This window comes from Fusarium poae, chromosome 3, assembly GCF_019609905.1.
Source record: "Fusarium poae strain DAOMC 252244 chromosome 3, whole genome shotgun sequence".
Classification (NCBI taxonomy): Eukaryota; Fungi; Ascomycota; class Sordariomycetes; order Hypocreales; family Nectriaceae; genus Fusarium; species Fusarium poae.
Genome location: NC_058401.1, coordinates 5346740 through 5360930, shown reverse-complemented (window position 1 = coordinate 5360930; position 14191 = coordinate 5346740). Strand labels below are relative to the sequence as shown.

Genomic DNA, 14191 nt, shown 5'->3' with positions numbered 1-14191 from the left:
TGTCATTATGGAATGGTCCTTCCGGGCCCCGATGCAAGTCTGGGATTCCGTTTAGAAGATGAAATGGACACGTATTGCATTATGTCAATCGGTGTTTACCTTAGTAGGTATGTGTTTATCGCCATGTCGGAGTTAAGGAGTTTCAAGCAGCCAACAAGACTTCTCTTAATCTATTGGTATGACAGTGAGAGTCCTCAAATGCAACAGCATGACATCTCCTTTCTAGTATAAGTACTATCGCCGAATATGACAGTATATCGGCGTTAATAATTCCTAATTTGCAACACTTACCTACTGAACAGTGTGCTTCTTGATTGTGACTGGGCAAAACCAAGATCATTCCCTTATGGCACCTTGGATAGTAACTTTGCTAAAACGTGGAAGAAGAAGGATATTTTTAGACGTTTTCGGACTCAGAATAGATGAGAATATATTATAATGTATCCAGATTAGTAGCAATGATAGGTGTGTTATTCAGAGATAGAATAAAATTGAAAGTTGACCATGACTTACCCTGGGGCTACCCCAGATAATTCCTGTCTCAATCGTGGTCGAATTTAAGGGTTCCTATTGGACTAAACGTCCGACCCAAAGTTCGGCTGGTACGTACCACTCTCCATTCTCAATCTCACTTCAATTGGCCTAGAATCTACTAAGATAGAATCAGTGCATCACACCACCACCGATACCGCGAGCGACATATCGAGACGACAAAGTGAGCTTCAAAATACCACCACGAAGCCGAACTTGGTCAAAATTGGTCTAAACCAAGATGAAGGCCGCCTAGATGGCCTCACCAAGCCCCGCCCCTTCCAGGGCTGTCGTTCACGCTCTACGTGGTGTGCTCCTAACCACGTCCTTTTCGGTCATTCTCTTGGCTGAAGAACGACGTCGACGTCTCAATATCGCCCGGGCTGCTCTTGACAATGCTAAGAAACTTCACACTGCGCGAGTGAACAGAAATGCGACCGCGCTGGCCGAAAGTTACAGTAGTAAACGAGAATTTCCGATTGAAGTTGCCCACGATTTCTCACACGCCCCCACCAACAATCCTCTTCGCCGCTGTCGACAACGAATTGATTCGTTAGAGACCGATTTATCGCGACCGAAAGAGATTATATCGATAGAAAACTTTGAGGCGACGTTGTCCGGGGATTTTGACTCAGCTAGCACATCGCAAACGAGCCAGAGGAGATGGGATGAGTGGGATGCAGCCAGAAAGGATCTATCACGAATATCGGAGATCAACCCATTTACAAATAATGGATATTCAATCAGGCTTTCCCCAGATGTCAAACTTTCAGCTCTGCAACCACGGACTCACAAGTCAAGGACTCAAAGACCAGCAACCAGGCCTAGCACCAAACCGAATGCCAAGGCGAAAGAATCACAGCATGCAAGTGCCGCTTTGAATGGACAATTAAAATCTATACTGCAACTAGACTTCATCGTCACAGAATTGGAGACCTCGGACTTATCAAGTAGTCTTCGTGCCGAGAAAGAGAGAAACGCCGTCGAGCTACTTGAAGAATTGTCCTCAAAACAGGCCGAGGACCCCAAGGAGATTCTATCAAGAGGTATTCGGTTACTTCAGTTTATCGGGACTTCATGCGAGTACGACAATATTCCTAGTGTTCTGAGTGCGCTACGTCCAATCTGCAACGATGCCAGTCTTCTTGCTGTACCCTTTTTTGACAGTTTGAAAAAAAACCACAACGCAGAAGTCGTTCGTCACTTTCTAAGAAGCCTGTCGAGTTTTCAGTCCGAGTCAACAGGAACCAAAACCGGAAATGAATGGATCATGCGATTGTTGATGCACAACTGGAGGAAGACGAAGGACTTTGCCAATATACAAAACATTTATGGTTTACTTCAAGAAGGTGGACTTTTTGAGAACGATGTTTTCCCAGTATCTACACAGTATGCTGTCAGGCGCCGAGTCATCCTTATTGCCCTTGATGCTGGTGATGATGCTACTGCAAGTGCTGAGATGGCTTTGCTCTCTAACATGGGATTTGGGACATCTGGCATCGATGTCAAGCTTTACGGGCGATTTATTGTTCGGGACGCGGAATTAGGACGCTGGGACAAGGCTGTATCCGAGCTTCAGAATTTTGGGCCCAAGGCAAAGGAATCAGCTCAGTTTCAGAAAGTGCTTTCGTGGCTCACAAAGACCTATTCCAAGGACCATACGCCCTCACAAGTTGATATGTTTGTGAGAGATCTTGTTGACAATCACGGTATGACATTAAACAAGCCTCTCGCTTTCTTGGTCATGGATAAGCACGGCAGAACACGCAATACCCAAGCACTGGTTGCATGGGTGCAGTTCTGCCAGGACGGTGGATTGGAGATGGACCAGGTATTCTTCAACGAGATTGCCGACAAATGCTGCAAGTATTGGAGTTTGTCGCGGATCGATGTGGTTCACATGCTAAAGGACGTACAAAGCTCCAAATCTTGGATCCAAGACCCTCTCCTGACTAGGTATGTGAGCGACGGTGCCTTACATAGCCTTCACAAGCCCCTACCAGGAGAGAGAGCGGATGCGTTTGGACTTGCCCAGGCCCTCCCCGAGAGACGAGGAGACTCAATCACCATATATGAGCGAGCCGTGTTCAAGCACATGAATACTCTAGCCCTCCGAAATGATTGGCGTGGCACCTACATTGCTTACCTGGAGGCGACCAAGGAGGGTCTTGGCGACTCGTCGCGATGTCTCCGACTTGCGGTCGTGGCCAACATTCATTTGGAAGGGCCACATTCGTGCACAGGATCAAGACTCATCAACGAAGCTCACAGGAGGAAACACGATATCAGTGGCGCGTTGGTGCCGATGTTAATCGCACGACTCGAGGCCGGCGACAACGCGGGCGAACTGCTCCATGATAACCTTCTCAAAGGTCAAAAAATCCACGATAGTGTTTACAACAAGGCCGCGCGAGTTCTCACACAAAAGGGAAACCCTGAGGCTGCGATCATGGTGTGTGAAGTTGCGGCACGAGAGAACGGTATGGGTGAGCTGGCATACACTAAATACAACTTTGCCAGTCTCATCCACACGTATACTGGCCAAGGACGCTATACAGACTTGTTGTCGCTAATCAACAGTTTCATTTCGAAGTCTGAGTGGTGGCAAGGTAGCAAAGAGTGCAAGGAGTCGGTCAAATTTGCAATGAAGCATGTGGCTTCGCGAGCGGCAAGGGATCGAAAACATGAGAACTCGTACGAGCAAGTCCTTCTGCGTCTCGAGGGCGCCCTTGAACATATCAAGTACCTGCGAGCGATAAATCGACAAGACCGGGAGACTTTAGCCAAAGAGGTCGTTGGCGCCTTCAAATCGGCAGATGAGCCAGCGGCTTTTGAACGGGGTTTCTTTCCAGATACACAAGCTGCACGACAGCCACCGAAAGATAAGAGGAATACGGACTGGGAGTCATCCACGAGGCGAGACTCAGCAACCCAGACCACAAACGAGACAAGGCATCGTATTGTTGAAGATGACTTGCCTCCACAGAATCAGATTACAGATGATGTCCGAACATGACGATAGGAGAAAGAAAATATGCCATAACCGAGCGGGGAAAACTATTTTTTTTCTAGAAACAAATGACGGGAGCAATCTTTCGAAAGCATGTACATTTAGAAGGCATATGCATTAGCACGGCATAGATATCATTGTTACTTGAGAAGCTCTTTTTAGATATATTAGCTTCTTAGTTACGTCGACTTTTCGTTCAATAGTTTGGCAATATTACACATGATATGATGATTTCTACTACGGTATCGTGTGTACAATGGTAGAAACACAAAACAACAAACAACACATGATCAAAGTAAAGCTAGAGGTATCTGTTCAAGATACAGCAAGTACCTTCCCAAAACAATTGACATATCTTGTCACATCAAAGCACATGCAAATAAGCTTATATACAGCCACGTACGGTTGCATTTTGCATGTGATTCTGTTTATCTCTTGAATACAATGTAAGCTCGCAACTGCAAATGATGAACTAGGTATTTTTACTGGTGGAGACAGGGAGTTTGGTAGTGTCACATGCACGAGCGTATTCGTGTAGACCAGACCCATCATCATAAGATTTGTTTTGTAGGTAGGTCATCAATCAGACAATGATTGGATCCATACATTGAATCGCAGGAACGCATACCAAACAAGCATCAGCTCAGCGTTGACAGTAATACTGGATCCGAATACGTTTCTCGTTTCTTCCCAGACGAAGTAATACCGGACTCGGCAGAGAGTTCAAGAAGGAATTGGTCGAACCACGTACGATTTTGAATTAGTTTTGAGGGCCTTACTCTTTCACATGCGTGTTCCAGATCCGGAACCTGGCGGTGTCCCTTTAGCTCATCGAACCATGTCCAGCAGATATCAGCTTCCTTGGTTGGCTGCTCCTTTAGCGGTCAGGATGCTAACGGGTTCGTAGTGGCGCGATGGTCAAGACGATGCAGCGTTGCGGGGTGAGACTTACAGGGACCTTACAGTGGGTTGGTTCCCTGGGATAATAAAAGCGACAGCCCTAGAGAATGGAACCTGGGAAGAAGAGCTAAGGATTGCCCGATGACTGTCAAGGGTCCATTGGATCATCTTTTTTTCTGCCCCTGACATTGAGCGATCCAATGATTTATAGGCTGATTTAATGATATCCTGAATGGTGAATGTCACAATAATGGGAAACAAAGGATCGCTATAAACGGCGCATGGCCGGTCAACTACAACTAGACCAAGAGGGAATATTGCCTTTTTATTTGTTTAAATATTTGTAGTCTTCTCAACCGTCCAACAAACTTAATTGTGGTTTATTCCCTCCAACTTTTCCAAAAGTCGAGAGCGTCATTGTCCAGATCTATCTACGGCCCCTGAATTGTCAGAGATACACTCACATTTGGATATCTGTAAGTACTACTACTAAGTCTAAGTCTCGATTTCGCATTCAGTGGAATTATTCTTATTCTTATTCTCTTTCTCTTTCACGGCGATACTGCCCTCTTCTTTTGTCTGGTGTCGATCGACTGTAACACCAAACTCTTTCTTGACCACCAATCGAACTTCCCCCTAATTTCATTTCCAGGGTCATCGATCCGAAAACCCATCCATCCAATTTCTCGCCCCCGATCCGCGATTAATAGACTCCCCACTCCCCATCGAAATCCCAGGTCTAAGTTCCAAGACAAGACAAGTTTATTAGTCTCAACTACCGCGACTCGACGTTCCTTCTTTTTCATTCTGTCTTGTCAACAACAGCCAAGCTACCCGAGCCTATCCTTTCAACAATGGCTTCAACACTCACAACAACCGAGGCGCAATCTCGCCGCCGCGAACAATACCATGAAGCCGATGTCGTCGTTGTAGGAGCCGGTGTATTCGGTTGCACTATGGCTTTCGCTCTCGCCAACCAAGGCCGATCCGTCCTTCTCCTTGAGCGATGGCTCAAGGAGCCCGATCGCATTGTCGGCGAACTTCTCCAGCCCGGTGGTGTCGCATCCCTCCAGAAACTCGGTCTTGGACACTGCGTCGAGGGCATCGACGCAAAGCCTTGCTACGGATACACCATTTTCTACCACGGCGAAAAGGTACTCGTTCCTTACCCTGGCATTGACGACGAGGGTAATCCTACGCATGCTTGGGGAGGTCACAGCACAGGAGACAGGAGTACAAGACCTTCCGGATGCAGTTTCCACCACGGTCGCTTCATCAACAAGCTACGAGAGTCGTGCATAGCCCACAAGAACATCACTGTCGTCGAGACTGAGGTAGTCAAGACCCTGCGCGGAGAGGCGTCGGACCAGATTCTCGGTGTCGAGAGTCGCACCACGAACAAGTCGACTGGAAAGAAGGAGCAAGATTATTACTTTGGACAATTGACCATTATTGCCGATGGCTATGATTCCAAGTGGCGCCAGGAAGTCCTTAAAACCAAGCCTAAGGTCTGCTCAAAGTTTTACGCTCTCGAACTCATCGATTGCGACCTTCCTCAGCCTGGCCATGGCCATGTCATTATTGGCAACGCTTTCCCCATCCTTCTCTACCAGATCGGAACTCACGAGACCCGCGCTCTTATCGATGTGCCCCAAGGCATCCCTGAAGCTTCGCCCGAGAATGGCGGCGTCCGTGGCTACATCCGCAATTTCGTCCTACCTGCTCTTCCTCCCTCGATCCGACCGTCAGCTGAGAAGGCTCTTGAAGACGGCAAGATTCCCCGAAGCATGCCCAACAGCTGGCTCCCACCCACGAAACAGCGCTCCAACGGAGCAATCCTTCTCGGTGACGCTATGAACATGCGTCACCCGCTTACGGGTGGTGGTATGACTGTTGCATTCAACGACGTTGTCATCCTGTCAGAGCTACTGCACCCCGATAAGGTCGCTGATCTTGGCGACACCAAGCTGATCAACAATGCCCTTGACGAGCTTTACTGGAAGCGTAAGCCTTTGACTGGCATTATCAACGTTCTGGCCCAAGCTCTTTACTCTCTGTTCGCTGCCAATGACCGCCAACTACGTGCTCTCCAGTACGGATGCTTCACTTACTTTAAGCGCGGTGACACTGACGGCCCCGTCGCTCTCCTCGCTGGTATTCTCCAGCGTCCTTTCATCCTTGCTTATCACTTCTTCTCTGTTGCTTTCCTCGCTATCTGGCTCAACGCCTGCTCCGTCGTTGGCTGTGGAATCTTTGGCATCCTCAAATTCCCTCTTGCCATTATCGACGCCGTCCTCATCCTCTGGAAGGCATGCATTGTCTTCATTCCTATTATGTGGCGTGAGTCCTTTCAGTAGAGAAACGAATTAATAGAAGGGGAAGAAAAACGAGCATGGTGATTTTTATGTAGCGAAAGCTGCGGCGTTTACGGAGCTTTGGCTTGGGATCTTTACGTCTAGTTTTTAAAGAGTCCAGGTTTCTTTTGGGCTGTTAGAGATTTAAAGAGGAGGGAATGTTGTATATATCCCATGGATGGTTATGAGACATTTGAACATTTTGAAGTGTTGAGCGCGGGGAGTGACTTTTTATTACATATACAACACGCATGACCTGGGACTAAACTTGGGACAATCAAGTAGAATTCCATAAAGATTAATATTAATTGGAACCCCATACATTCTGATCATTTGCTTAATGAAGCCGGCTCTGTGATGAGTAGAAGAGTGAGCCGAACGATATAGAGAAGTAACAAACACGTAGGGATGTGGACTTTTGTATTCAATTTAGATTACAAGATGATCTTGTTGACCCGTTATTGCCTGCATTTATCCCCTCATTTTTCCTCTTCTGGTATTCCCATTCTATGTCAATCTTCGTCGGTAGACGCCAAACATCCAACTCGCTCGCAGCACCGCAAGGCCAATAGCCATCTTGATGCTGTCCTGAATTACATTGAGCTTGCTTCCACCGACCTCGTGCCACTCGATAGGCACTTCGGCAACCTTGATGCCAGGACTAGTGCCAATAACACTACCGTCGTGGCCAAGAACTGGCGTCGCGGGCGCCGACTCGGCGAGCATGAGCATTTCGATATCGAAGATCCATCCCTCGGTGTGCATGTAGGGGATGATGTGAGGCAGTGATGCACGAGAGAAGAGCTTGAAACCGCACTGAGTGTCGCGGATGCGGGATGTTGCTGGGGGAGTGAGGATCATGAGGACAAGATGGAAGGATCGCATGAGGAAGTTGCGCAATGCGGAACGCTATATCGTGTTAGTTATATATTCGTTTGGGGTTCAACGTGGGTATGACCTACCTTGACGACAGCCTCACTGCCGACAAGATGGGCACGGCTGCCAATAGCAACACCGCGGTGAGATCCATCAACAACTTCCTCGCATCCTTCAATGAGCTTGCCGGCATCAGAAAAGCGCGAGGCTCCGTCGGCATCGGCGAACAAGATATATTCACCCCTCACATGTCGGAAACCATGCGTGGTCGCTCCGCCCTTGCCTCTGTTGCGCTCAAGTGAAATGACTCTGAGAATGTCATGTAGACCATTGTCCTTGGCGAATTGAAGTACGACGTCCACGGTCTTGTCCCGGCTTCCATCATCGACTACCAAAATCTCGTAACCCGCAAGGTCCTCATTGGGAGCGGTTCGTCCATGTCGCTTAGACGATGGGCTCGTTGAGGTGGATGCGGGAGCTGTGGTGCGACCGAAGTGTTCATCAAGGTAAGCGACCGCCTCCACCAGAGTGGGAATCACACGGTCTTCTTCATTGTAGGCTGGGAATACGACACTCAGACGCACTTGGGCGGGCTCGATGTTGCCAGCGTCGGGAGTGGGATAGGCTTCGGAAGGCTTAATGTGCTGTTCGCTGTCCTGACGCTCTGCAAGCCAGCGGTCATACCAGCATGGCAGAGGTTGAGGCTGTGTTCGTCCGGTAGTGGGATGGCTTGTAATGTACTGCTTCTCGGCGGGGTGGACGGGGCGAGGCTTTGGCGCGACGAGATGCAGAATGACATAGAGCTAAGAGACAGGTGAGCATGGCAATGCGCGGGGCCACAGAGGGGTTGAGTAAAGGACATACCTCGAAAATGGCCAAGGTAATAAGACCGATGAAGAGGACGACAAGGACGTGAACAGGTGTAGCCTCAATCCAGGTCCAGAGAGGCCTGAGGAATTTGGGCAGCTCATGGGTTGTCGCGACAGCCATGTTTGGTGTTGAAATGCGACGAGTGACTGCGGAGCTGCAGTGGATGGAGAGGGGGGAAAGTATTAGGATCAAGGGACGTTCATAAGAAGTGACTTTTCTTTTTTGTTGAGCGTCACAGGACAAAAGAAAAAGGGAAAAAAGGGAAATGCGCCCACTTTGGCGAAAAGGTTACAGTGAAGAAAAGCAACGCGGTACGTGGCCGCGGTTATTTGCTTTGTACTGAGATGAGCCCGGTCAAGGCCACGAAGCATCTCCAAGTACCTGGGCCTAGGTTGCATGGATGAAGGGTTTATAGTTGATTACGTAGCTATAGCAGAAGTTAGGGATCGGCAGGGACCAAATGAATTGACGAATGATATTGCCTATTTTTAGATTCATTTTAATGCATGAGTAAGTCTTGAATGGTATTAATCTGGGGTTGTCTTTATTTGATCAATTTTGTAGATTGTGTAGATTGTGTTGTTAAAGTTGATCTATTCATTGTGTCACTGTACAAAATATGAATGGTAGGTATCCAGCATGCAAGAATGAATACCTAGGTAGTGAATTAATTCTGTTGCACCAGCTAAAGAAAATGTGGCCATACAATAGCCCAAAAGAGACAATAACCCAACCAACGCTTCTAGAAAGAAAAAAGAGAGTTTAACTCTGTGATTATACATGAACGTAGGGGCCTACCAGAGTCCTGCTCTGGGCCTCGACTCTTAAAGTGTGGCGTCTGTCAACCACCACTTTTAAGCCTCCAACCCAACATGACCCGACTTGGAGGGATTAGATACCCCCCCCAAACACTAACAAAGCAATACTAGATTGCCTTGTCAGCCAGTTGGTTGTTTCTGTTGTTCAAACCTTAATTCGAACAGAGTCCTGCTCGATCCCATTGGAGAGCTTGGTGGACGGTTTCGGGTTTCAGCTGGCAGGCTTTTATTAAGCCGAAGCTGCGCTGTGCTTTCTTTGCCAAGCAAAAGTAAAGTTTGTGTGTTGATCTTTTGTGCTTGATTATAAGCCGAACCCGCCAGGGGCCAAGCAAATCTCGTACATGGCTAAACTCAGATCATAACACCGGTTTGGAAGCGCTGAGCCAGACGATCGCGGGGATCAGGAGACACAGAGTATGACATGCCAAACTGAGAATCCCGAACAACCTCCTTACCCTTGAGAGAGGGCGGCTGAGGGAAGGTAGGGGCAGGGGAAAAGGCATACATATGCACAGGAGACTGGCTTCTGGGGCTAACATCACCCTCGTAGTCGGCCTCGCTGGCCTGGTAGGCGGTGCTGGCACTGCCACTGGTGAAGGGAGACGAGGTAGATGAGCCGGGGAAGTTCATCTGGATGGTCTGACTGTCGTGCATGGTTTCGGCGACGGCCTTTGCAGTGCGCTTGCGGTTCTCGGCACGAATCTTGGAGCGATCATGACGAAGAGCACCACCTGGGCCGCTGCTTACAGAGTCGCAAGCAGCGTGGGTGGGAACATGGCGATAAGGCTGAGAAGGCTTGATGGGCTTGGATTGTTCGACTTCCTTGATCTTGCCTGCGTCCTTGTGGTCGCGAGCACGCTTGATGGAGCTGAGGATGGACATGTTGGTGATTGTTGTATGAGTTGGAGAGACGATGCTGTAACAAGGGCTGTTGTTGTATTGAAGTTGATTTAGAAGTGTTGCTGGTGTAGTGCGATAGGAAAATGTCGTTGATATAACGGGCGAAGCTGTTTAGATATAGACCAACTGCAAAAGAATGATCGTAGCCATGATTAGAAGTGTCGATGGTATAGAGAGCCAAGTCCGTTGGAAGCTGGCGTCAAGGTTCAGTGGGCTTCACACATGTACGGCCCGCAACGGCGTTGGAATGGTCGATCTTTACTCTGTTCGAGACTCCAAGTTGAAAGGCAAACGACCTCATCGGAGGCGTCAAAGTCAAGCGCCACAGACGCGCCCTCTGTGCGGATCCGACAACCCGGTTAGTTCAGTGTACGCGCGGAACAAACTCAGTCATGAGTGAAACAGATCCAGGGGTTTCCAATGTAGAAGGAATGCAGAAGCATCTACGTTGTGTTTGAGCGTTTACCCACTTGTTGCAGATTCTTTTGGGAATGAATCGCGAGCTGTCGTCATTGAATCATGTATAGTGTCTTCAATCCCGGTGATATTGGTCCGATAATATGATCTCCCGTCTTGACAAGATGTCAGTATCCTAGACAAGCGCGACATCGGCCTTTACCGCGTCTTAAAGCTACAGTGAACAGGAAGAGGCACGTGTAAGAGCACAGGCAGGCCGAAAAGCCGAATTCATCGACTGTTCTATTCTTATCTTTGATACTCAACGGAATTATCCGTCCAGGCACGAGCACCCCTTTGGCCTTATAGTCGTTGTGGCTTGCGGTGCCGCGGCGCGGTGGACATGTTTAGCCATATGCAGGGCATTGCTCTCGCCTTTTTGTCCCAAGCACTGCCGATACAGTGATTGCTAGACGTTCATCCGTCCAGCCAGCCTCTCAATGTGAACGGGTGCCAGTGGCTGTCTGAGATCGTTACAGATTCTTCCAGACCTTTTTCTTGCACGCCACCAAGGCTGGATTGAGCAACCAATAACGAGTGTTTATTGACTGAGAAGAGACAGAGGCTGAAACTTGGGCTCTTGTTATTGAATTGTTTGCTTTAACGAGAAGTGCGTCTGCCAAGAAGTGATTGGATTGCATCTCGGCGTTATCGATGTTGGTCCTGATGCCAAGTCAAGACGTTGACGATGCGTTGTGGGGAGTGGAGAAGGTCGATCAGTATCGCGTTCACTGATCTGACCGCATTTAGTACCATATGATGCCTGGATAGTAATCACGTCAGTGTAAAAGATGAATGCATTCGTTGAAATGACTTGGTCTTACGATTCCACGTCATCTCGTGCTTGTGAATATCATAAACGCCTCATGAGATCAGCTCAACGCGAGATGGAAATGGTTAAAGGTTCCTCTCAACGGTTTTGTGCACGTCTTCTCAAGAGGTATCGGTTAAGAAACGAAGATGCCTCACTTTGAGAAAAGAACGGTGGCGTTAATCCCTGCACCGAAGTGTTTCGGTGGTCTAAATCTACCGGTCTCTTGGATCATTGACGTGGAGTGACTTTTACCCCTTGGCTGAGAAACTAGACGCCTCATCGTTTTATTGTTGCCTCAACTTGCTCGTGATGTGTTGTTGGTGTCTGATTAGGTTAGTTGTTGTATATTGAAAAAAAATGAATGTCACTCTGTCGCTGTCTCATGCATGAGGGAACGTGCCGTGCCCTGGCAGCTCTGACAGCCCGGGGACTCCCCTGTCGATTCATCTTCTGCAAGATCAGATCTGCATCAGGGATGGTACCCCAGGCCAAGCTATCGCACTAAGGTAAGTAAGTGTTTGTATCGCAGGTGAGCCAAGCCAGCCCGCCACACAACTGCCCGGTAAGAGATATAACATACTAGGTAACAAACACTCCGTTTCAACTTGCAAATAATAACCCGGACCGGTTAGAAGATCAACGATGTTTAACAAGGCGTTGACTCTGTCTCATCAGAAAAATAGCACAAAAATTGATTGCATCAAGTCGATCCCCCACTATTTGTCATTTCCAACTTGAACCAATCTCAATTAGGATCATCGTCTCACGCTAGAAGCTTTAGAAGCCTGAAATGACTTCCCAGAAGAGTTAGAATCCCAAGCGTCCCTCCATTGTCTTTCTCTGACTGCTATTGTATGCAGTTAGATCCAGTAAAAAAAAGCCAAAAAAAAAAGCGCTCGGCTTGTCTTGGCTTCTAATATCAATAGACCCCTGGCGGTGAAGCCGATGATACTGAAACAGTTTGGAAACTTGTCTCTTGGCTTACATCAAGACTTTATGTTTCTGTCCAAAAAGCTCCGGATATGTATGACATGTAAGTGGGTAAAGTTAGTAGATAAGCCATGAAACGAAGGAGGTTCGAAGACTGCGGACGCGATGGAAACTTGACGCTTCCATAGTATATTGCATTGTTAGTGAGCATTGCCTCCCTCCTTCTGTCCCCTCACAACGCCTTATTCACTCGAACATACATAGGTCTGCGTTTTGCCGAACAACCGGGCTCACCGCTAATATCGCCTATCTCGGTCTTTTCTCACATGCTTTGCTATAGACCACGATGGCATCTTCCGCTATTAGCAGAAAGGATATTCTGAGTAGCTTGCTGTGATTATGAGGCGGCCGTTGAGTGCTGCCCCGTACCTGAGTCTTGGTGTCTATTGGGAATAGAACCAAGCTATAAACGCCGGCTACGACGTTTGGGTTGCTCTACAGACTGTACAAGGAACAGTGGCTCTTGACATACCAGACTACCCAATATCTTAAAGCCTCCCACAAATGCCAAGGTTAGTAGTTAGTTAGTTCCTGAGTATCAGTGCCGATATATTTCGCGGCGGTCTATATAATGACAACTAGCGGCACGTTGATTAATGGTTCTTAATCTAACGGCATTCCTAAGATGTTAGCCTTTGGGCGTTTTCCCATCAATGATTTATGAAGATTTCTTGGTATTTAAAGCCATAACAATGGTTCAGATTAAGCTTTATTGATTTATTCCTGCCATCATCTTGTGACACCATTGTTCAGATAGATAAGTATTCCACTGCTAATTCCCGGCGTTTTGATATCAACTCCTGTCTGTTATACTCTGATATTCAACGCCATTAATCTTTCACATTCCTGCCTTGACTTTCTTCTTCGCATGACACTTTATCGTCAAGACACAGTATGCTTGGCAAAAATAAACGTGACACGTGGGGTAATAATAAGCCTTGCCGCAAGAGAACGATGGATGACATTCTGGACAATTCTATACTCCTGCAGGATAGCGTCATGATTCAACTAAAGCTGAGTTTAATTGTCCCTGTCGATCCTTTTATTGTATGTTTTAAATGTTGACCAGATGTAATTACGACCTGGTTGTCGGATTGGCTACCATTAGATAAATGAAACAGTTTAGCAGATGCTTGATATAGGTAAGTTGCAAGCCAAACTGTAAACATTTAATATCTCAAATATCAAGATAATCAGCATTTGTCCAATCATGCAAGCACTATCTTTTTGGCTGTCAAACTTGCATTCACAATGGATGGATGCTAGATGACTTGCAATCGAGTCTCAAGATCTGTCATGTTTAGCAAAGGCCCAAGGGAGGCTCACAATAGATTGTTGCAATGCATATCGGATCATTGCATGATTGATTGAACTCGCTGCAGTAAAGGCTACTTGCATAAGACCCGACCTTGGAAGCCCACCGTCCTTCAGGTGAAATACTATCGACATTCACCTACAAGTCATATGATTTCTGGCGTTTACTTTGATGTTGTCGTTAACACAAGATTGCATCATCACCAACCCCAGACAGCCTTAACATGACGGTGTTTTGCGGCATTGACAGCCTGGACAGGGGTCCCTCCTGGGTCGCGCAATTGGAGAAACTGGAGAACCAAGCATTGATTGGACGGGAGTCATTTTTCTTAGCTTGAAACCCGCGTCATTTTGCTCA

The 14191-nt window shown here is 47.5% G+C and overlaps 4 protein-coding genes across 4 annotated transcripts; 2 read left to right on the top strand and 2 right to left on the bottom strand.

Moving 5' to 3' along the window:
- Positions 1-787: 787 nt before the first annotated feature.
- On the top strand, positions 788-3547 carry FPOAC1_009200 (uncharacterized protein; the record flags this gene model as incomplete). The annotated part of the gene is made up of 1 exon (XM_044853630.1): positions 788-3547. One exon carries the CDS (start codon positions 788-790, stop codon positions 3545-3547), a length of 2760 nt encoding a protein of 919 aa, XP_044706300.1.
- Positions 3548-5295: 1748 nt separating this feature from the next.
- On the top strand, positions 5296-6798 carry FPOAC1_009199 (uncharacterized protein; the record flags this gene model as incomplete). The annotated part of the gene is made up of 1 exon (XM_044853629.1): positions 5296-6798. The coding sequence occupies one exon, from the start codon at positions 5296-5298 to the stop codon at positions 6796-6798; it is 1503 nt and encodes a 500-aa protein (XP_044706299.1).
- Positions 6799-7302: 504 nt separating this feature from the next.
- Positions 7303-8661, bottom strand: FPOAC1_009198 (uncharacterized protein; the record flags this gene model as incomplete). The annotated part of the gene is made up of 3 exons (XM_044853628.1): positions 7303-7704; positions 7758-8474; positions 8536-8661. 3 exons carry the CDS (start codon positions 8659-8661, stop codon positions 7303-7305), a joined length of 1245 nt encoding a protein of 414 aa, XP_044706298.1.
- Positions 8662-9710: 1049 nt separating this feature from the next.
- On the bottom strand, positions 9711-10241 carry FPOAC1_009197 (uncharacterized protein; the record flags this gene model as incomplete). The annotated part of the gene is made up of 1 exon (XM_044853627.1): positions 9711-10241. The coding sequence occupies one exon, from the start codon at positions 10239-10241 to the stop codon at positions 9711-9713; it is 531 nt and encodes a 176-aa protein (XP_044706297.1).
- Positions 10242-14191: the final 3950 nt, after the last annotated feature.